The sequence below is a fragment of the Anolis sagrei genome, chromosome 8 (assembly GCF_037176765.1).
Source record: "Anolis sagrei isolate rAnoSag1 chromosome 8, rAnoSag1.mat, whole genome shotgun sequence".
Classification (NCBI taxonomy): domain Eukaryota; kingdom Metazoa; phylum Chordata; class Lepidosauria; order Squamata; family Dactyloidae; genus Anolis; species Anolis sagrei.
The window spans coordinates 2,198,271-2,221,150 of NC_090028.1; the positions used below are offsets into that span (position 1 = coordinate 2,198,271).

Genomic DNA, 22,880 nt, shown 5'->3' on the forward strand with positions numbered 1-22,880 from the left:
GTATGTATATATATGTGTATATAAAGGAGCACTATATGGATAATGCCTTTGGGCCAAAAATGTGTTAAAAAGGTATCAAATGTAGTGTTTTTTTGACGCAAAGGGGAAAATAATAATAATAATACGGATTTTTGGAGTGCTAAATCATATTAAATATTTTTGCTCAAAATATATATATATATATATATATATATATATATATATATATTGCCGTCGCTCTTCCTTTTGTGTAGCATGTTACAAAAAGAAAGCGACTCTTCGGAGCAGATTTCCAAAGAAAGAACTGAGAAAAAAAAAAGAGGAGCAAAAACGAAAACACTCAACGTTTCCTTTTCGTTTTTCATCCTATTATATGACAAATATATATTAAAAAAACAGTGTTTTCGTTCTGCGAGAGCGTCAGTCACAGTTTTTTTTAATTGGAGGGGTTGTGTTTTATGTTTGGACACTTGGCACCATATATTTTTTTGCTTAGCAAGATCTCAAGAAGGGGGAAAAATGGGAGGATGGAAGAAGGGGTTGAGAGAGAAGAGAAAAAGTGTGATTTCTGAAGGTGTTTGTAATGGTTTGGGAGGGAGCCGACGGCGGTCAAAGTGGGCCGGACCCTAGACTTTGGCCCTGCGCCGCCGTAAAGGCGGCGCAGGGCCAAAGTCTAGGGTCCGGCCCGCTTTGACCGTGGCTCCGGTGACTGCAAAACTCACCTCGCCGTCAATATTGATGCATGTAAGACGGACGGCGCTCGTGCTTGACCGGGAACGGTTTGAAGCCCTTGTTCATAGGTTTGTGCTGCGGAGGGGATTGCTGTTGCTGCTGTTGTTGTGGTTGCGGCGGCGCATAGGCAAACGTGGAGGAGGAAGAGGAGGAGGAGGAGGAAGGAGCGCAGTCGTTGGACCAGACCGGGGACTGCAGGATCTGCAAGGCGTCGTTCCACTGTCCGGCGGAGGAGGTTCCGGAGCCTGCGCCGGCCGGACCGGTCATCTGGAACAAGGAGAGTCCCGGGTTGGGCAGCGCGTGTTGCCAGGGGGCTTTCGGGGGCCAGGTTTTGGTTTTGTTTTCCTGGAAGAGAGAGAACGGAAGGGTTAGGTGACGACCTAAGCATGAGCCAAGATGGGGATGCAGCAGCTCAAAAGGCCAAGGCGATTCTAAGAAGGCCGAGACATCCATAGGGTGTCTCTATCAAAAGAAAGTCGTAGTATTATATTGTATTATATTATAAAATTATAAATATTATATGTATATACAATATATTATATTGTATTGTATTGTATTGTATTGCATTGCATTATATTATATTATACTAGCCACACGTTGCTGTGGCCCAGTCTGTGAATATGTGTTTATGTCTGTGTATATATTTGTGTATATGTGTATATATGTGTGTTTGTGTGTATGTATATGTGTGTATAAAAGGTAAAGGTAAAAGTAGTCCCCTGACATTAAGTCCAGTCATGTCTGACTGGGGTGTGGTGCTCATCTCCATTTCTAAGACGAAGAGCCGGCGTTGTCCGTAGACACCTCCAAGGTCATGTGGCCGGCATGACTGCATGGAGCGCCGTTACCTTCCCGCCGGAGCGGTACCTATTGATCTACTCACATTTGCATGTTTTTGAACTGCTAGGTTGGCAGAAGCTAGGGCTGACAGTGGAAGCTCATGCCGCTCCCCGGAATCGAACCTGCAACCTTTCGATCAACAAGCTCGGCAGCTCAGTGCTTTAACCCACTGCACCACCGGGGGCTCCCATATGTGTGTATACATGTGTATATATTTGTGTATTTGTGTTTATGTGTATATGTATATTGTGTATATTGTGTGCTTGTGTATATCCATATATGTGTGTGTATATGTGTGTAGGAGTATATGTGTGTATGTGTATACTGTATGCGTATATTTGTGTGTGCTTGCGTATATATGTGTGTCTGTATGTAAGGGTGCATGCGTATATGTATATTTCTGTCTTTATATGTGTATATGTATATTGTGTATATGTGTGTGCTTGTGTATATGCATATATGTGTGTATGTATGTGTATATGTCTGTAGGTGTATACGTAGGGGTATAGGCCTGGGTAACAACGGAAAAATTTGTTTCTAAAATCGATTCGTTTTTTGGGGTTTTTTGCGTTTCGATATTTAAAATATTTCCGAAATTTTAATTTTAAAAAGTTTGATATTTACGAAATTTCGTAAATGTGAAAAAAAATTACAAAACAATAACGAATTGATTTCCGAAACAATAACGAATCGATTCGTTAATGGCGGACGCGACCGCGCAATACGCTAAAAAACCTCCAAATGGGACAGGGGGAACTTCTGAAGCTTAATTAAACCAAAAACAACTATAAAAACCCTTAGAAAACCAAAAACAACTATAAAACTTGCCCCGGACATGCGGAAATAATAACGAAACGACCTCAAAACAATAATGAAACGAATACAATAACAAAATACAAAACATTTACGAAACGATTTAAAAATTCGTTTTTTTAAAAAATTGCTCCAGACTGGTTCGTTATCGTTTTGTAATTGAAAAATTAACGAATTTTTTAACGAATTACGAAATTAACGAACGAAACCGCCCAGCCCTAGTATATATGTGCATATTTGTGTGTGCTTGCATATATATGTGTGCGTGTGTCTGTCTGTATGTGTGCTTGTGCATATGTATATGAATGTATATGTATATATGGTTGATTTCGGGGCAGGAGAGGGGCCATGTATAGATATTGGAAAGGCTGTCCTAAGGAAGAGGGAGCAAGGCTTGTTTCCTTCTGCCCTGGAGACGAGGACTCAACGGAGCCATGGCTTCCAATGGCAGGAGGAGAGACCTCTCCTCGATGTGCTACCCAGAGAAAGACCCCATGCTGTGCTCCTTGCCTGATTGTGGTCATCTGTGGCCAAGAGGAGGGGTGGCGAAGGCAGTGTGCTCGGGTCCTGCTCCCCGCTGCTGTGTTTCCTGTGGAAGCAGAAGGACAAGGAAGAAAAGGAAGAACAAGTTAAACATGAGCCAACAATGTGATGCTGCAGCTGAAAAAGCCAATATACAGGGTTAGTCAAAATGCATAGGCCAATAAGCCATTCAATTGAATGGCTTACTGGCCTATGCATTTTGACTAACGAATGGCTTATTGGCCTATGCATTTTGACTAACCCTGTATAATTTTGGCCTACATAAATAGGAGTCTAGTGTCTAGATCCAGGGAAGTCCTGCCCGCCATGCTGTATTCTGCCTTGGTCAGACCACACCTGGAATCCCACTGTGTCCCGTTCTGGGCACCATCATTGAAGGGAGAGACTGACTCTAAGCTGGAATGTGTCCAAAGAAGGGCGACTAAAATGATCAAGGGTCTGGAGAACAAGCCCTACGAGGAGCGGCTTAAAGAGCTGGGCATGTTTAGCCAGCAGAAGAGAAGGTTGAAAGGAGACATGATGAGGGTCTGGAGAACAAGCCCTATGAGGAGCGGCTTAGGGAACTGGGCATGTTTAGCCTGAAGAAGAGAAGGCTGAGAGGAGACATGATAGCCATGTATAAATATGTGAGAGGAAGCCACAGGGAGGAGGGAGCAAGCTTGTTTTCTGCTTCCTTGGAGACTAGGACGCAATGGAGCAATGGCTTCAAACTACAAGAGAGGAGATTCCATCTGAACATGAGGAAGAACTTCCTGACTGTGAGAGCCGTTCAGCAGTGGAACTCTCTGCCCCGGAGTGTGGTGGAGGCTCCTTCTTTGGAAGCTTTTAAGCAGAGGCTGGATGGCCATTTGTGGTGGTTTGAATGCAATATTCCTGCTTCTTGGCAGAATGGGGTTGGACTGGAGGATGGCCCAGGAGGTCTCTTCCAACTCTTTGATTCTATGATTCTATGATTCTAGGGTCATGTATAAATCTGTGAGGGGAAGTCACAGAGAGGAGGGAGAAGGCTTGTTTTCTGCTGCCCTGGAGACTAGGACGTGGAACAATGGCTTCAAACTACAGGAAAGGAAATTCCACCTGAACATGAGGAAGAACTTCTCGGTGGTAGCCCCCCGCCTGTGGAATACGCTTCCCGGGGAAATTATAGAATCATAGAATCAAAGAGTTGGAAGAGACCTCTTGGGCCATCATCCAGTCCAACCCCATTCTGCCAAGAAGCAGGAATATTGCATTCAAATCACCCCTGACAGATGGCCATCCAGCCTCTGTTTAAAAGCTTCCAAAGAAGGAGCCTCCACCACACTCCGGGGCAGAGAGTTCCACTGCTGAACGGCTCTCACAGTCAGGAAGTTCTTCCTCATGTTCAGACGGAATCTCAGATGGAAAATTAGATCATCGTCATCCCTCCTCGCCTTCAGAAAGAAGGCAAAATCGTGGTTGTGGGACCAGGCCTTCGAGCAATCAGGTTAAAGGACAATGGATAATATTTGACTATGGCTTGGAAGTGGGTTTGGATAAGTGAAACGGGGTAATCATTAGTATATGGCTAGGTAAATAGCCACCAGACTGGCAACAGCTAAATGGATCATAAGCATACTGTTTAATTTTTATTTTAATGTTCATGGTTTTATTTTAGTTATTTATTTATTTAGAGTTTTTATAACCCGGTCTTCTCGACCTCCGAGGAGGGACTCAGGCCGGCTAACAACAGAGAATCAATATACAAATAAACGAAAGCATAATAACATCATAGTACAGTAATACATTAAAACACATTAAAATACAGATCAAGATTTAATTGCTATTTTTGCTATTGTATTTTATGAAGCGGCATTGAATTGTTGCAAATTGTAAGCCGCCCTGAGTCCCCCTAGGAGTTGAGAAGGGCGGAGTAAAAATGTTCGAAATAAATAAATAAACAAACTTCCTAACTCTGAGAGAGAGCTGTTCAGCAGTGGAACTCTCTGCCCCAAAGTGTGGTGGAGGCTCCTTCTTTGCAGGCTTTGAAACGGGCTGGATGGCCATCTGTCAGGGGTGCTTTGAATGCGATTTTCCTGCTTCTTGGCAGAATGGGGTTGGACTCAATGGTCCATGAGGTCTCTTCCAACTCTAGGATTCTATGTGAGAGCCGTTTAGCAGTGGAACTCTCTGCCCTGGAGTGTAGTGGAGGCTCCTTCTTTGCAGGCTTTTAAACAGGGGCTGGATGGCCATCTTTTGGGGGTGCTTTGAATGCCATTTTCCTGCTTCTTGGCAGAATGGGGTTGGGCTGGATGGCCCAGGAGGTCTCTTCCAACACTAGGATTCTATGATTCTAACCCGGTGAGCTAAACAGTAAGGCCGGGAATGAGCAGAGACTCGAGATGAGCATCTCAGCTGTCAAAACTGAGAGTTGCATACAACTGCACTGGGATGGTAGATGCGCTGCTTCAATGGATTCCCGTGACCCCTTCGGACCCTCGTTCTCACCTCCTTTGCTTGACGGCGGCGACGATGTCCGGCCCTGAGAACATGGAAAACAGGCTGTCTCCGTTGGCGGAGGACGTCTCGTCGCTGGAGCTGGCGGAGTCTCCCTGAGTGCCGGACCAGCTGTTTGCCATCTCCCTGCCAAGAGGGAACCCACACACAACGTTAGGTTTTGCATATGAGTCCAGCACATTCATGGTTAACTGAAAAGTCCAAATGAAGAACGGGGCTGAGACAACAGGAAGTGAGAGGAATCTAGTCCTAGGAAGAAGAATCCGTTCCTGGAGGAGTTATTCCCGGGCGGAAAAGGTGTCTTCGATGAAGCCATCTCTCCAATCCTTGTTTCTAAAACAAGGGGATGATGGGAGTTGCATTCATCGAGAATTGGGGTGAGTGCAACCAATAAGGCCGGGCCCAATTCAAGGTGCAAGTCTTCATTTTTAAAGCCCCAAACTGTTTGGGCCCTGCCTATCTCCGTTATCACATCTCCCCCTACAAACCAGCACGGACTCCTAAGGACCAAATTGTGGCACAGCTGGTTGGGAGTCAGCTGCATTAAAATCACTACTGACCGAGAGGTCATGAGTTCAAAGCCAGCCTGGATCAGAGTGAGCTCCCGACCATTTGTCTAGCTTGCTGTCAACCTTTGCAGCCCGAAAGACAATTGCATCTGTCAAGTAGGAAATTTAGGTCCCGCTTATGTGGGGAGGCTAATTTAACTAATTTACAACGCCATAATATATCCAGCAGCATGCAAAAAGAATGAGGAAGTACTCCATCGGTATCACAAGTGGATGGTGAAGCGACAGCTCCCCTTTGAAGCCTGAAAGACAGTTGCATCTGTCAAGTAGAAAATGTAGGTACTGCTTATGTATGTAAATGCAATGCTTTACTTATGTTGGAAACCGCCCTGAGTCCCCTTGGGGAGGTAGAGCGGTATACAAATTAACAACAACAACAACAACAACAACAATTATTATTATTATTTGAAACACAGCAAGATTAGTATACAGCAAACAAGACCCTTATGCTGGTTGTTGTATGGGATCCCACATCGGACACTTCTCAAGTGTCTAGGACTGTGTAAAGTATTGGCGAATAATGTGTGCAGATCCCAGTAAGGTGGCTTTTTGCAGCTGGCAGATGGTAATTTTGTCAGCACCGATTGTGTTTAAGTGCAGGCCAAGGTCTTTAGGCACTGCACCCAGTGTGCCCATCACCACTGGGACCACCTTTACTGGCTTGTGCCAGTCTTTGCAGTTATTATTATTATTATTATTATTATTATTAATAATAATAATAATAATAATAATATTTTATCCTCATCATCATCATCCCAGGGACTGAAAGTGAGGGGAAATCTTCTGAACAGGAGCACAGACAGCAAAAGAACCACCACAGGGTTTTTCACCCTTCCCTATGCCACACAAAGCGTTTGGCTGGAGTTACACTTGAAAAATGTACTTGAAACAAATTCAAATTAAGAACAAATCTACAGAACATATCTTATTAGTTACTTGGGGACTGCGTGTAACTGAGAAAAAACAATATCTGGGGGAAAAATACAAAGGAAAAAAAGAGGTCGAAGGTACACAGGACACTCTCCTGACGGCTTGGTGAGGCCAAGGGCCCCCTCTTTGCTTACCCTTCATTGAAATACTCTGGGAAGGGCCAGGTCCGGTGAGGGTCATCCGGAGGGGCCCAGTTGCTGCGGGCGTTGCTGCCGGGCCGGCGGAAGTGCTGGGCTTGCCTCTTCTGCTGCATGGCCTGGCTCACCCCCGCCACGTAGCGGGCAAACTCCGGGTCGGAGCCCACTAGGCATAAACAAAGACAGGCAAGGGGATTATGAAAACATGTTGTGTTCTTTCAAGTCATTGAAAGGAAGGCATCCCACTGGAGCATTGCAGCGCACCCAAATCCCTGGGAGTCACACTGGACCGTGCTCTGACCTACAAGAAGCACTGCCTGAACATCAAGCAAAAAGTGGGTGCTAGAAACAACATCATACGAAAGCTGACTGGCACAACCTGAGGATCACAACCAGATACAGTGAAGGCATCTGCCCTTGCGCTATGCTACTCTGCTGCTGAGTACGCATGCCCAGTGTGGAACACATCTCACCACACTAAAACAGTGGATGTGGCTCTTAATGAGACATGCCGCATTATCACGGGGTGTCTGCACCCTACACCACTGGAGAAATTACACTGTTTAGCGGATATTGCACCACCTGACATCCGCCGGGAAGCGGCAGCCAATAGTGAAAGGACCAAGGCAGAGACATCTCCAGATCATCCCTTGTTTGCGTATCAGCCAGCACGTCAACGACTTAAATCAAGAAATTGTTTTCTAAGATCTACAGAGACACTCGCTGGAACACCTCAGCAAGCGAGAGTCCAAAAGTGGCAGGCTCAAACCCAGCACCTCAACCAATGGCTGACTCCCCCCTGGGCACACAGAAGATGGGGTGACTTGGAAGGCGCTGAACAGACTGCGCTCTGGCACCACGAGATGCAGAGCCAACCTTCAGAAATGGGGCCACAAAGTGGAGTCCATGACATGCGAGTGCGGAGAAGAGCAAACCACTGACCACCTGCTGCAATGCAACCTGAGCCCTGCCACATACACAATGGAGGACTTTCTTGCAGCAACACCAGAGGCACTCCAAGGGGCCAGAGACTGGTCAAAGGACATTTAATCAACTACCAAGCTTGCAAACTTTGTGTGTTTTTTAACCTGTTTGTTTGTTTTGTTCTATTAGAAATGTAATACAATGGTCTGGTTGCCCCGACACGATAAATAAATACCTTGAATTTTGTGAACTATTTCCTTTTTATACTGTTTTGTTTGAGGATGTATCTCTTGCCAAGCAAGTCAAACCTGCTAAGGGATTTCTAGTTCCATGTTTCCTGTTGCTCGTGTTCAATGCTTCCAAGTTTCACAGGTTGTCCCTGAATCTCATCTTGTGGATTTATTCTGCGTTGTGAAAATATTCTTGTACTTTGAATTTTGTGAACTATTGCCTACATTTAGACTTCTTTTTATACTATTTTGCTGAACGGTGTTATTGTTATTTAGCAGTTTTGTATACTGGTCTTCTCACCTCCATCGAGGGACTCAGGCCAGTTTCCAACATCAATATTACAAACAATCATCATGTTATAATCAACCACCTCGAGGGCACTTGAGGAGGAGGTCAGGCTCAAAGGCAAATGCCTTCATAAACAAACACTGAAATTCGGAAGAAGGTGGAGGAACAAAAAAGAAAGAAACTTGCTGTGGAGAAGAGAACTTGCTATGCGGGGTCCCCCAAGGTGCAATTCTCTCTCCTCTTCTCTTCAACATCTTTGAGATCTTCCGGGGAGACCCTGCTCTCGATCCCGCCTGCTTCTCAAGCTCGGCTGGCGGGGACGAGAGATAGGGCCTTCTCGGTGGTGGCTCCTCGGCTGTGGAACGCCCTTCCTGCGGACATTAGACTGGCACCATCTCTAATGGTATTCCGCAAAAAGGTGAAGACCTGGATGTTTGTGCAGGCGTTTGAGTAATTTAGTGCAATCTGGTAATGGAACATAGGAATGGAACAATGGGCGACGAACCTGGACTACGCTTGGATGAGGAGAAGATTGGGTACGGTTGTTTTTTGTAATAATTGTGCATTGTAATGGCTTATTGGTAATTTATGGATAATGTGTTAAGTCAATTGTTCTATGTTGCATGGAACCACTGCTGTTTCTACTGTTTTTACTGTTTGTGAACCGCTGTGAGTCGCCTTAGGGCTTGAGATACAGCCGTATAGAAGCAAAGTAAATACATAAATAAATAAATCTACGTTAGACCCCTTTGTAGTTTGGCTCGGAGTTTCGGCCTGGACTTCTACCAATATGCGGATGATACCCAACTCCTTCTGCGCCCGGAGCCTGGAGCAACGTCAATTCCAGACAATTTCACCCTATGTCTGGAAGCTCTGTCGAACTGGCTACGTGCTAGCAGACTGAAGGTGAACCCGGCAAAGACTGAGATTCTCTGGCATGGCCGCCCAGCAGGTCTGACTCCTCTGTTGCCCACCTTCAATGGTGCCGCCCTATCTCCATCGACCACTGTGAAGAGCTTGGGTGTCGTCCTGGATTCACAGCTGACAAAGGAAGCTCAGGTCGCTGCTGCCAGCAAACAGGCCTTTTTCCATCCACGACAAGCGAGCCAACTGGCACCCTCCCTATGTGACGAGGCTCTGGCAACGGTCATCCATGCCACGGTCACGTCTCGGCTGGACTATTGCAACGCCCTGTATGTGGGCCTTCCGATGTCTACAACCCGAAAGCTTCGTATTGTTCAGAATGTGGCAGCCAGGTTACTCACAAGAATGCCTATGAGATGCCATATAACACCAGTGCTGCAACATTGACATTGGCTTCCAACTGAGTGCCGTGGCCTGTATAAAATGTTAGTTCTGACCTTTAAAACTCTTTACGGCCGGGGCCCATCGTACCTTAGGGACCGCCTCTCCTTCTCCCATCATCGGAGGTTGCAACGACCAGCCCAACGTGACTTACTCCATGTACCGGGTCCTAGAGAAGTGCACTTGGAAAGGACCAGGCGCAGGTGGGTTTTCTCTCTTTCTGCCCCTGCCTTGTGGATTTCCTTGCCGCCCTACATGAGAGCCATGCGTGACTTAGGGCCTTTTACTCTCACACTTAAGACCTGGCTTTTTACTAGAGCATTCGATCCCTGTTGATTTTTAATTTTTGTATGTATGTATTTTATCTTTTACAATTTAGCTGTAAATCGCCTAGAGCATTCTGGGATGGAGGGCGATTATTAAGTAATTAAATGATGATGATGATGAAGAAGAGAGGAAAGCGAGACTACATATTTTTACACAGCTAGCTGTTCACGTCTGAACTGCTGAACTTTCTGATTTGGAATGAAGTGGCTGTCTGCTGTGTTTGCTGTTCCTTCAGGTACCTCCCGAACGCTTAGAGAACTCAAGAGACTGGAGAGAAAGCTTTTTTTGCATTCTGCAACAGAGCCTGACAAAGGGATCCCAAGCGAGAGGCAAATCCCTCCAATTGGGAGCCTGCAAGCGGTTGGTTCACAGGCCCTCTCTCACATCGGCCGTGATGCTGACGCCGCTGCTATAAGACTTGGCATCAGGCTTGAGCAGAAATTAAATCCAGAAGCGCATTCTGTTGCTAAGAGAGAGAGGCTCTCTGTCGTGAAAAAAGAGAGAAAGGGAGCAGACTGAAGAATGTCTGGAGGAAGCCAGTCCAGGAAAGCAAGGGGGGCCCCCGTCTCCGTACGGATAGCCGGCCAGAGGAATGTCCACCTCCTGTGCACAGAAGGATCCCAAGCAAGAGGAACGTATTGTCAAAGGCTTTCACGGCCAGAATCACTGGGTTGTTGTAGGATTTTCGGGCTCTATGGCCATGTTCTCGAGGCATTCTCTCCTGACGTTTTGCCTGCATCTATGGCAAGCATCCTCAGAGGTAGTAGGAAAATTGAAATCGACAAGCATGTGGACAATTTCAACAGGAAGGAGGAAACCATGAAGACGAACAAAATCTGGCTACCAGTATTAAAACACAGACATGTGTCTTTCACCTTAAGAACAGATAAGCTTCCCGAGCTCTGAAGATCATTACCTGGGAAGGAAGGAATCCCACTGGAGCATTGCAGCGCACCCAAATCCCTGGGAGTCACTCTGGACCGTGCCCTGACCTACATGAAGCACTGCCTGAACATCAAGCAAAAAGTGGGTGCTAGAAACAATATACGAAAGCTGACTGGCACAACCTGGGGATCACAACCAGACACAGTGAAGACATCTGCCCTTGCGCTAGGCTACTCTGCTGCTGAGTCTGAATGCCCAGTGTGGAACACATCTCACCACACTAAAACAGTGGATGTGGCTCTTAATGAGACATGCCACATTATCACAGGGTGTCTGCGCCCTTCACCACTGGAGAAACTACACTGTCTAGCTGGTTTTGCACCACCTGACATCCGCCGGGAAGTAGCAGCCAATAGTGAAAGGACCAAGGCAGAGACATCTCCAGCTCATCCCATTTGGGTATCAGCCTGCACGTGAACGACTTAAATCTAGAAATAGTTTTCTAAGATCTACAGAGACACTCGCTGGAACACCTCAGCAAACGAGAGTCCAAAAGTGGCAGTCTCAAACCCAGAACCTCAATAAATGAATGATACCAAATGAGAGACTCCCCCCTGGGCACACAGAGGACTGGGTGACTTGGAAGGCGCTGAACAGACTGCGCTCTGGCACCACGAGATGCAGAGCCAACCTTAGGAAATGGGGCCACAAAGTGGAATCCACGACATGTGAGTGCAGAGAAGAGCAAACTACAGACCACCTGCTGCAATGCAACCTGAGCCCTGCCACATGCACGATGGAGGACCTTCTTGCGGCAACACCAGAGGCACTCCAAGGGGCCAGATACTGGTCAAAGGACATTTAATCAACTACCAAACTCGCAAATTTTGTATTTTGTCTGTTTGTTTGCTTTGTTATGTTAGAAATGTAATATAATCGACTGGTTGCCCTGACACGATAAATAAACCAACCTGCTTCCCCTTCCGCTCCCTTTTGTTTCCTACTTTTCTATTATCAGATTGTTCCCGCTCTTTTATTGTTACCTTCTAAAAAGCTAATAAAAATAAATTAAATAAAGATATGGATAACAATGTGACTCACTAACAATAACTCTACCTTCCCAACTTTTCCTTTCATTATTTTGTTATATTTTTTCCTCTCTTTCCTGCTTTCACTCTGCTCTGTGTTGCCAGAATTGGAAATGCTCAATAAATAAAACATTATACAGTATAGGGTGACCACCCACCTGCGGGGTCGAAGGGCAGGAACTCTCCCAGCATGCCGAAGATCCCGTCGCTCTGGTCGCGGTTGGGCCAGGTGTTGTTCCGGGGCCCCGGCGGCGGCTTCTGTCCCAGCATCTCCGACATCACGCTGTCCATGTAGCTGTTGACCAGGCCCAAGCTGTACAGGTCGGAGCTGAGGTCCGAGAAGCCGTGGCTGCTCCAATGGGGAAGGTGAGGCAGCCCCGGGCTGACGGCGGGGGCAGACGGCTGGCCGGAGTTGGACGGCCATTTGCCTGGCGGGCGCTGCTGTTGCGGTGGCGGCTGCTGCTGGGTCCCAATGGGCTGGAGCAAGTGCTGATAGAACTGGGGTGGCTGGGGGCCCTTTTGGGGTGCCTGCTGCTGCTGTTGGGGAGGCATCCCTTGCGGAAGGTGGTGCAAAGGCGTGTGAGAGGAAGACTGAGGCTGGTGCTGCGCTGCCGCCGATGCCGGCTTCTGCTCCGCCGCCGCCGAGGACGAGGCAACCGAGTTCCTCCGCTTCACCTGCGGGGAAGCCTGCTGGGACTTGCCTAGGTTGAAGCCGGAGAGGAAGTCGATCACCTCCTGCATCTCTTGGTCGGTGGGCAGCTTCATGCCCTTGGCGTCCTTCCCGCCGCGCTCCGCCTTCTCCGGGAAGAGCCCGTTGACTGTCGGCGCGACCGGAGCGGCTTCGACGGAGCGGGGGAAGCTCCCGATGGTCAGGATGCTCTGCAGGCGAGCTTTCTCCTCCGAGTGGTGATTAGTGACAAAGAGGGTTTTGGAAGGGGTGCTCGGGATGGAGTAGCTCCCGCCGCTGGAGGCCTTCTTCGTGAAGCGAGAGGTCAGCTTGGAGAACGTCTTCTGCAAGCCGCCACTTGACTTGCTTCCATTCCCGGGGGGAAGGTCGATGTGGCCCCCAAAGTCACAGACCTCGCGCTGGAGCTGGATCTGGATGCAGGGCAAGGCTTGCTCTCTGTTGCGGGAAGGAAAAAAAGGAGAAGGAAATCCCATTTCAGGTCAGCAGAAAACTAATGTCCGACATAATAATAATAATAATAATAATAATGATGACAATAATAAAAATAATAATACTAACACTTGGGAAGTGTTCGACGTGCTATCAAATACAAAAGTCAGCATAGTGATTGTTGCAACCCAGAGCAGGAAACTGGACCCTCAGGCAACAATCCACCACACTTGACTTTAGGAAAACAATCCTTTTTTATAGGGCTGGGCGGTTTCGTTTCGTTAATTCGTAATTCGTTAATAATTCGTTATTTTTTTAAATTACAAAACGATAACGAACCATTCTGGAGCAATCTTTAAAAAAACGAATTTTTAAATAGTTTTGTAAATGCTTCGTATTTCGTTATTGTATTCGTTTCGTTATTGTTTTGAGGTCGTTTCGTTATTATTTCCGCATGTCTGGGGCAAGTTTTATGGTTGTTTTTTGTTTAATTAGTGAAAAAAATTATAATATCACACCAACAGTCAACAACAGAGGGAGAGGGAAGCTTCAGAAGTTTTTGGAGGTTTTTTAGCGTATTTCGCGGTCGCGTCCGCCATTAACGAATCGATTCGTTATTGTTTCGGAAAGCGATTCGTTAATGTTTTGTAATTTTTTTTCACATTTACGAAATTTTGTAAATATCGAACTTTTTAAAAGGAAAATTTTGTAATTATTTTAAATAACAAAACGCAAAAACCCCCAAAAAACGAATCGATTTTAGAAACAATTTTTTCCGTTGTTACCCAAAATAGAGGCAATATGCAAAGGTAAAAATCCACAGTAAAAATCAGCAACAAGAAAATGTCCATAAACAAGAACATAAAACCCACAGCAAAACTGCTGAATCCTGGAACCTGTTAGCAATCCACTAACCATACTTGGAACAACTAGAAAACCTCCGAGGAACCAGGCCACTTGAATCAGGAGACCTGCAAAAGCTTGTACATGAATCTGGAACGATGCCTGGTCTGAAGCTGCCGAGAAATCTATTGCAAGACACGCCTTGTTTGCATTTCTCTCAATCTAGCTGACCTATGTAAACTTTGTGCTTCTCCCCGGCTCTGCCAAACCTGCCTCGCCTATCCTCATTAGGCAGACCAGGTGTCAGATTCTCTGGAGAACTAAGGCTGGGAGGAAAAGGGAGTGCAACTTCTCCGCTCAGCTCGGAATGCATATTCTCATAGGAATTTTGACTTTCACTTTCCAAGGCTGTAGGATTTTCACTACTCAAACCATCATCATCTATATTGGCCTCAGAATTCACATTGACATCTACATTGGCATCAGGAAATACAATCAGAGAATCAGGCTCAGGTTCACACACAGGCTGAACCCCAACAGTGATCTTGTTTGCTGTGTACTAATCTTGTTGTGTATCATATAATAATAATAATACAGAGCAAACGCATGGGTCTTGCATGGGTAGGGATTTCCCCACAGAACCCCCATGGGCCAGGCAACAGGAATCAAAGCACCTCTGTTTTCCTCTGCAGTCCTTCCCAAAATGGTGACAAGAAGCACAGTGATTGTGCGAGTGGGGCACATTTGCATTTATCCCACATAACACTATATATGTAATTATATATTTTATATTACATGTGATATTACTAATAATATTACAGTATAATGTTATAGTACAATGTAATATCTAATATTAATATTGTGCTATGGCAATAATATAATATATTGTGTTTACATTTTACTTGTAAGCCGCTCTGAGTCCCTTTCGGGGTGAGAAGGGCGGCATATAAATGTCGCGAATAAATAAATAAATATGGAGGTGGGATATAAATGCCATTTCCTATCTGGGTCTAACATAAAAGCATGGGAAAAGTTGATTAAACTGCAAAAACTTTGCTTTTGCAGGACATCCTGTAATCTGCCTCAAGCCATGAGGAGAGGTGGGAAAGAATTATTATTATTATTATTATTATTATTATTATTATTATTATTATTCTGCAGGAGCCACAGTGGTGCAATGGGTTAAATCATTATGCTAGCTGAACTGCTGACCTGAAGGTCAAGGGTTCTTATCCACGAGACAGGGTGAGCTCCTGGCTCTCAGCTCCAGCTTCTCATGCAAGGATATAAGAAAAGCCTCCAACAGGATAGTAACACATCTGGGCGTCCCCTGGACAACATCCTTGAAGACGGCCAATTTTCTCACACCAGAAGCAACTTGCAGTTTCTCAAGTTGCTTCTGACGCAAAATATATATTCTCCTGCAGCACATTTTGCTATAGCTTTCCAGTCACTATCTCATCGAGTCCCAACCAATTCAACCTAGTTTGTGGCACAAAAACAAAGTTTCTGGAGTTGAAAAAAATACTTTCAAGGTCAGGACCGCACAACGAAACAGGAAATAACACTTTTAAACCAGGAACAGAAACATTTTCCAACTTTTGTCACATAGTGTAAGTTGAAGGGGTTTGGAGAACTTTTAATCTGCATTTACTAGTGAATTTTAACCTGCATTTTAACTTTGTGTATGTTGTATTTTGGCAAAAATAATATATTTATTGCGAGTAATAAATAAATAAATAATAATAATTATTATTATTACAACTACTACTACACGAAGCATGCATTTTAAACTTTATGTCTTTATTGCGAGTAGTACATATATTATTATTATTATTATTATTATTATGACTACTACTACATGAAGCATGCATTTTAAACATTATGTCTTTATTGCGAGTAGTAAATATACTATTATTATTATTATTTTTACACTACTACGTGAAGCATGCGTTTTAAACTTGATGTCTTTATTCTGAGTAGTAAATATATTATTATTATTATTATGACTACTACTACATGAAGCATCATTTTAAACTTTATGTCTTTATTGCGAGTAGTAAATATATTCTTCTTATTATTATTATTACTACATGAAGCTTGCATTTTAAACTTTGTCTTTATTGCGAGTAGTAAATATATTATTATTATTAATACGACTACTACTACATGAAGCATGCATTTTAAACTTTATGTCTTTATTGTGAGTAGTAAATATATTATTATTATTATTATTATTATTATTATTATTACGACTACTACTACATGAAGCATGTGTTTTAAACTTGATGTCTTTATTCTGAGTAGTAAATATATTATTATTATGACTACTACTACATGAAGCATCATTTTAAACTTGATGTCTTTATTCTGAGTAGTAAATATATTATTATTATGACTACTACTACATGAAGCATCATTTTAAACTTTATGTCTTTATTCCGAGTAGTAATTATTATTATTATTATTATTATTATTATTATTATTATTACTACTACTACATGAAGCATGTATTTTAAACATTATGTCTTTATTCCGAGTAGTAAATATTATTATTATTATTATTATTATTATTATTATTACGACTACTACTACGTGAAGCATGCATTTTAAACTTTGTCTTTATTGCGAGTAGTAAATATATTATTATTATTATTATTATTATTATTATTATTATTATTATGACGGCTACATGAAGCATGCATTTTAAACTCTTGTATTTATTCTCTGTTCTGTGTATATATTTTATATAGATATGTTTTAATATGTGTATTTATAGAATGTTTACAATGTTCATGTGTTTTAATTATGCTATAATCTGCGTCGAGCGTATAAGAAATAAAATCATGTATTGTCGAAGGCTTTCATGGCCAGAATCACTGGGTTGTTGTAGGTTTTTTCGAGCTATATGGCCATGGTCTAGGGGCATTCTCTCCTGACGTTTCGCCTGCATCTATGGCAAGCATCCTCACTACCTCGGAGGATGCTTGCCATAGATGCAAGCGAAACGTCAGGAGAGAATGCCTCTAGACCATGGCCATATAGCCCGAAAAAACCTACAACAACCCGATAAAATGATGGTTACTACCACTACTTTCATGGGTTAGAAAAATGGACTTGCTCGCACACATTGCGTGCAAGCCAACCATGCGCAATAAAGGACTTTGCACTTGATATTGTGCCGAAGAGGCCAATACATGAATGATAAAAGTCCTCCATCAAACACAGGCTCCGTACACCAGAGAATGGTCCAAACTACTTCCTCTGAGGCACACGCTTCTGCACACACTTCCCCCGCATGCGTCTCACTCCTCTCCTGTCCCGTAGAGCTATGTCCAAGTGCACAAGCGCCACCCACCTTCCTTCTTTCCACCGGTTGAGGTCAAACACGGCCGTGTAGAGCACATCCACCAGGCCCAAGGTCTTCTCTGGGTCCAGGCTCCTCTGCAGCAAAGACATGGTCGCTGGGTCTTCTTTCAGGCACCTAAGGAAGAAGTCCTTCTTCTGATTAGTCCATCAAAACATCATCAAGGTTACTCAGGCCCCACAACCCCTCTCTCTCTATTTTTTAAGGCTTTTACTCAAGCAGTAAATCCCCAACCCATCTAAAAACACACATGTGCCTTTCATCTCAAGAACAGACAAGCATCCCAAGCTCTGAGGATTATGACCTGGGAAGGAACCCCACGGGAGCATTGCAGCGCACCCAAATACCTGGGAGTCACTCTGGACCGTGCTCCTACCTACAAAAAGCATTGCCTGAACATCAAGCAAAAAGTGGGTGCTAGAAACAATATCTTACCAAAGCTGACTGGCACAACCTGGGGATCACAACCAGACACAGTGAAGACATCTACCTTGGCTACTCTGCTGCTGAGTATGCATGCCCAGTGTGGAGCACATCTCACCACACTAAAACAGTGGATGTGGCTCTTAATGAGACATGCCGCATTATCACAGGTGTCTGCGCCCTCCAACACTGGAGAAAATACACTGTTTAGCCGGTATTGCACCAACTGACATCCACCGGGAAGTGGCAGCCAATAGTGAAAGGACCAAGGCAGAGACATCTCCAGCTCATCCCCTGTTTGGGTATCAGCCAGCACGTCAACGACTTAAATCCAGACATAGTTTTCTAAGATCTACAGAGACACTCGCTGGAACGCCTCAGCAAGCGAGAGTCCAAAAGTGGCAGGCTCAAACCCAGAACCTCAACCAATGGCTGATACCAAATGAGAGACTTCCCCCTGGGCACACAGAAGACTGAACAGACTGCGCTCTGGCACCACGAGATGCAGAGCCAACCTTCAGAAATGGGGCCACAAAGTGGAATCCTCGACATGCGAGTGCGGAGAGGAGCAAACCACTGACCACCTGCTGCAATGCAACCTGAGCCCTGCCACATGCACAAGGGAGGACCTTCTTGCAGCAACACCGGAAGCACTCCAAGGGGCCAGATAATGGTCAAAGGACATTTAATCAACTACCAAACTCACACATTTTGTATTTTCTCTGTTTGCTTTGTTCTGTTAGAAATGTAATATAATTGACTGGCTGCCCTGACACGAGAAATAAATAACCAGTAAATCGTAGTTACCAAGTCGAGGGCACTTGAACCACGATCCTGGAGCCTTCCAAGCTGATCTGAGGCGCATAGGCTTCTTTGTTTTCGATCTGCGCTGTGTCCACAACCACCTGATCGGGAATAAAAACAGTCTGAATCTGGAATTTGGGAGGAAAGAATACCGTTCCCCAAACTATCAAAACAGGCTGCCAGAAGCTGGACGGTGGCCTGTTTTACATTTAACCCCCACGCATCTGGCCACAAGGAATTTTCCATTCGGAAGGGTATGGACGGACATTCATGAAGTGTCTCTCTTCTTGTTTCTGGCAACACTATCTAACGGAATTCTTGTCCCTGGGTTACAAATGCAATTTCCTAATTGGTTCTATCATAAAAAAACATGGGAAATGTTTAATAATATATAATATAATATAATATAATATAATAATATAATAATATAATATAATATAATATAATATAATATAATATAATATAATAAAACCAATAGGATTTTGGCCTGCATCAAGAGGAGCCTAGTGTCTAGATCTAGGGAAGTCATGCTCCCCATGCTCTATTCTGCCTTGGTTAGACCACACCTGGAATATAGCGTCCAATTCTGGGCACCACAATTCAAGAGAGATATTGACTCTAAGCTGGAATGTGTCCAGAGGAGGCCGACTCAAATGATCCAGGGTCTGGAGAACAAGCCGTATGAGGAGCGGCTTAAAGAGCTGGACATGTTTGTTTATTTATTTAATTATTTACTTTATTTGTATACCGCTGTTCTCAGCCCGTAGGTGACTCACAGCGGTTAACAACAAATAAGAACAGCAAAAATTCAATGCTAACAACAACAGGATATTTAAAAACAATTAACACAATAACATATTAAGCAATTAACACAATAACCAATCACTGGCGTCTCATAACTGAAAACATGATCCAAACTCGTCATCCATTGTTCCGTTCCTATATTCATTGCACTGCCTATTCAAACGCCTGCTCAAACAACCAGGTTTTCACTTTTCTCCGAAATACCATTAATGATGGAGCCGATCTGATGTCCGTGGGAAGGGCATTCCACAGCTGAAGGGCTACCACCGAGAAGGCCCTGTCTCTCGTCCCCGCCAACCGTGGTTGAGAAGCAGGCGGGACCGAGAGCAGGGCCTCCCCGGAAGATCTCAAAGTCCTAGTGGGTTCGTAGGCAGAGATGCGGTCGGATAGGTATCTTGGGCCGGAACCGTTTAGGGCTTTATAGGCCAACGCCAGCACTTTGAATTGTGCCCGGTAGCAAATTGGCAGCCAGTGGAGCTGGCGCAACAGGGGGGTTGTATGCTCCCTGTGTGCTGCTCCTGTTAGTATCATGGCTGCCGAACGTTGGACTAATTGAAGCTTTCGAGCCGCCTTCAAAGCCAACCCCACGTAGAGAGCATTGCAAAAGTCTAATCAGGATGTAACCAGAGCGTGGACTACTGTGGCCCTGAAGAAGAGAATGCTGAGGGGAGATATGATAGCCATGTATAAATATGTGAGAGGAAGCCACAGGGAGGAGGGAGCAAGCTTGTTTTCTGCTTCCTTGGAGACTAGGACACGAAACAATGGCTTCAAACTCCAAGAGAGGAGATTCCATCTGAACATGAGGAAGAACTTCCTGACTGTGAGAGCCGTTCAGCAGTGGAACTCTCTGCCCCGGAGTGTGGTGGAGTCTCCTTCTTTGGAAGCTTTGAAACAGAGGCTGGATGGCCATCTGTCAGGGGTGATTTGAATGCAATATTCCTGCTTCTTGGCAGAATGGGGTTGGACTGGATGGCCCATGAGGTCTCTTCCAACTCTTTGATTCTATGTAATTTATTATATAATATTATATTATTATATTAATAATTATATCATATCATTATATTATAATCATATCGTATTATTATACAATTAAAATTATAACACATTACACTATGTAACACAATTTTTGTTCCTGGGTGATCAAGGTCATTTCCTAATTGGTTCTACTATAAACACATGGGAAACGTTTATTAAACTGCAAGAACTTGGGTTTTGCCAGATATTTTACTGCAAATTATTATTATTATTATTATTATTATTATTATTATTATTATTATAGCCACCCCCTGCCACGTGTTGCTGTGGCTCAGTCTGTGTATATGTGTTTGTGTGTGTGTATATATTTGTGTATATATTTGTGTTTGCATATATATATATGTGTGTGTGTATATATATTTGTGTATTTGTGTGTTTATATGTGTACGTGCATATTGTGTATATGTGTGTGCTTGCCTATATGCATATTTGTGTGTATATATGTATGTATGTATGTGGATATGTATATGTGTGCATGTGTATAAGTATATGTGCATGTATATGTGCATGTGTATATGTATATATGTGTTTGCATATATATATGTGTGTGTGTGTGCGGGTGTATATATGTGTGTGTACATATTTGTGTATTTGTGTGTTTATATGTGTACATGCATATTGTGTATATGTGTGTGCTTGTCTATATGCATATTTGTGTGTATATATGTATGTATGTGGATATGTATATGTGTGCATGTGTATATATATGTGCATGTATATGTGCATGTGTATATGTATATATGTGTGTTTGCATATATATGTATGTGTGTGTGTGTGTATATATGTGTGTGTATATATTTGTGTATTTGTGTGTTTATATGTGTACATGCATATTGTGTATATGTGTGTGCTTGTCTATATGCATATTTGTGTGCCTATCTGTATGTATGTGGATATGTATATGTGTGCATGTGTATATAGATGTGTGCATGTATATGTGCATGTGTATATGTATATATGTGTGTGTGTATATATTTATGTGTGTTTGTGCATATATACACACATGTGTGAATGAAAATGTGCATGTGTATGAGTGTATGTGAATATGTATATATGGTGTATTTTGGGGTATTTAAATCTGTTCCGCTAGGGTGTGTGTGTGTGTGTGTGTTTGTGGGTGATGGACACTCATTGGACTGTTAGGTGTCTTGTGTCCAAATTTGGTGTCAATTTGTCCAGTGGTTTTTGAGTTCTGTTAATCCCACAAACGAACATTACATTTTTATTTATATAGATTTGTTCACCCTAAATTTGGGTAAATTTATTTATTTTCCCAAATGCAAGAGAGAGGAAAAGGGAGGACCTGAAAATGCCAGACTTCACTGGATAGAGGAAACCCATAGAAATCTGGGCAGTTTCCACCAAAGGAAAGGCTGGGAGGGAGCCTGCACCTATTTAGCCTCCAGCAACTACTACACAGGTCACAAAACTTAAAAGGGAAACAAACCTACATTCCAGGAAAGGTCACCAAGCGTGGCCAGATCGGGACTGGGATTGAACACAAACAGTTCTCTGTTATGACAGCGGGTCTTTGTAGGGCCGACACAAAGAGGACGGAGAAAAGCGGAGCCCCAAAGAGGCCCTCTCCCAATCCGGTTGCAAGGACTTCCTCTAAATCAGTATTTCTCAACCTGGGGGTCAGGACCCCTGGGGGGGTTGCGTGGGGGTGTCAGAGGGGTCGCCGAAGACAATTAGAAAACACAGTATTTTCTGTAGGTTGTGGGGATTCTGTGTGGGAAGTTTTGCCCAATTCTATCATTGGTGGGGTTCAGAATGCTCTTTGATTATAGGTGAACTATAAATCCCAGCAACTACAACTCCCAAATGTCAAGGTCTATCTTCCACAAACTGCACCAGTGTCCGCATTTGGGCATATTGAGTATTCATGCCAAGCTTGGTCTAGATGCTTCGGTGTTTTCTGGATGTGGGTAAACTACAACTCCAAAACCCAAGGTCAATGCCCACCAAATCCTTCTAGTATTTTCTGTTGGCCGTGGGAGCTCTGTGTCCAAAGTTTTGCCCAATTCTATCATTGGTGGGGTTCAGAATGCTCTTTGATTATAAGTGAACTATAAATCCCAGCAACCACAACTCCCAAATGTCACAGTCTATCTTCCCCAAACTGCACCAGTGTCCGCATTTGGGCATATTGAGTATTCATGCCAAGCTTGGTCCAGATGCATCGGTGTTCTCTGGATGTGGGTAAACTACATCTCCAAAACCCAAGGTCAATGCCCACCAAATCCTTCTAGTATTTTCTGTTGGCCGTGGAAGCTCCGTGTCCAAAGTTTGGTTCAGTTCCATCATTGGTGGAGTTCAGAATGCTCTTTGATATTGTAGGTGAACTATAAATCCCAGCAACTACAACTCCCAAATGTCACAGTCTATCTTCCCCAAACTGCACCAGTGTCCGCATTT

At 43.9% G+C, this 22,880-nt stretch overlaps 1 protein-coding gene across 1 annotated transcript in view; it reads right to left on the minus strand.

Annotated features, from left to right (window-relative positions):
- Positions 1-212: 212 nt before the first annotated feature.
- The window catches only part of GARRE1 (granule associated Rac and RHOG effector 1), a 98,414-nt gene continuing 75,746 nt past the window's right edge, over positions 213-22,880 (minus strand). Inside the window, exons 8-14 of the mRNA XM_067470950.1 lie at positions 18,624-18,721; positions 17,385-17,510; positions 12,225-13,189; positions 7,016-7,184; positions 5,374-5,508; positions 2,875-2,953; positions 213-1,056 (exon numbers count right to left, since the gene is read on the minus strand). Of these exons, the coding sequence (XP_067327051.1) occupies positions 709-1,056; positions 2,875-2,953; positions 5,374-5,508; positions 7,016-7,184; positions 12,225-13,189; positions 17,385-17,510; positions 18,624-18,721 (1,920 nt within the window). The 3' untranslated portion in view covers positions 213-708. The remainder of the gene's footprint in view (positions 1,057-2,874; positions 2,954-5,373; positions 5,509-7,015; positions 7,185-12,224; positions 13,190-17,384; positions 17,511-18,623; positions 18,722-22,880) is intronic.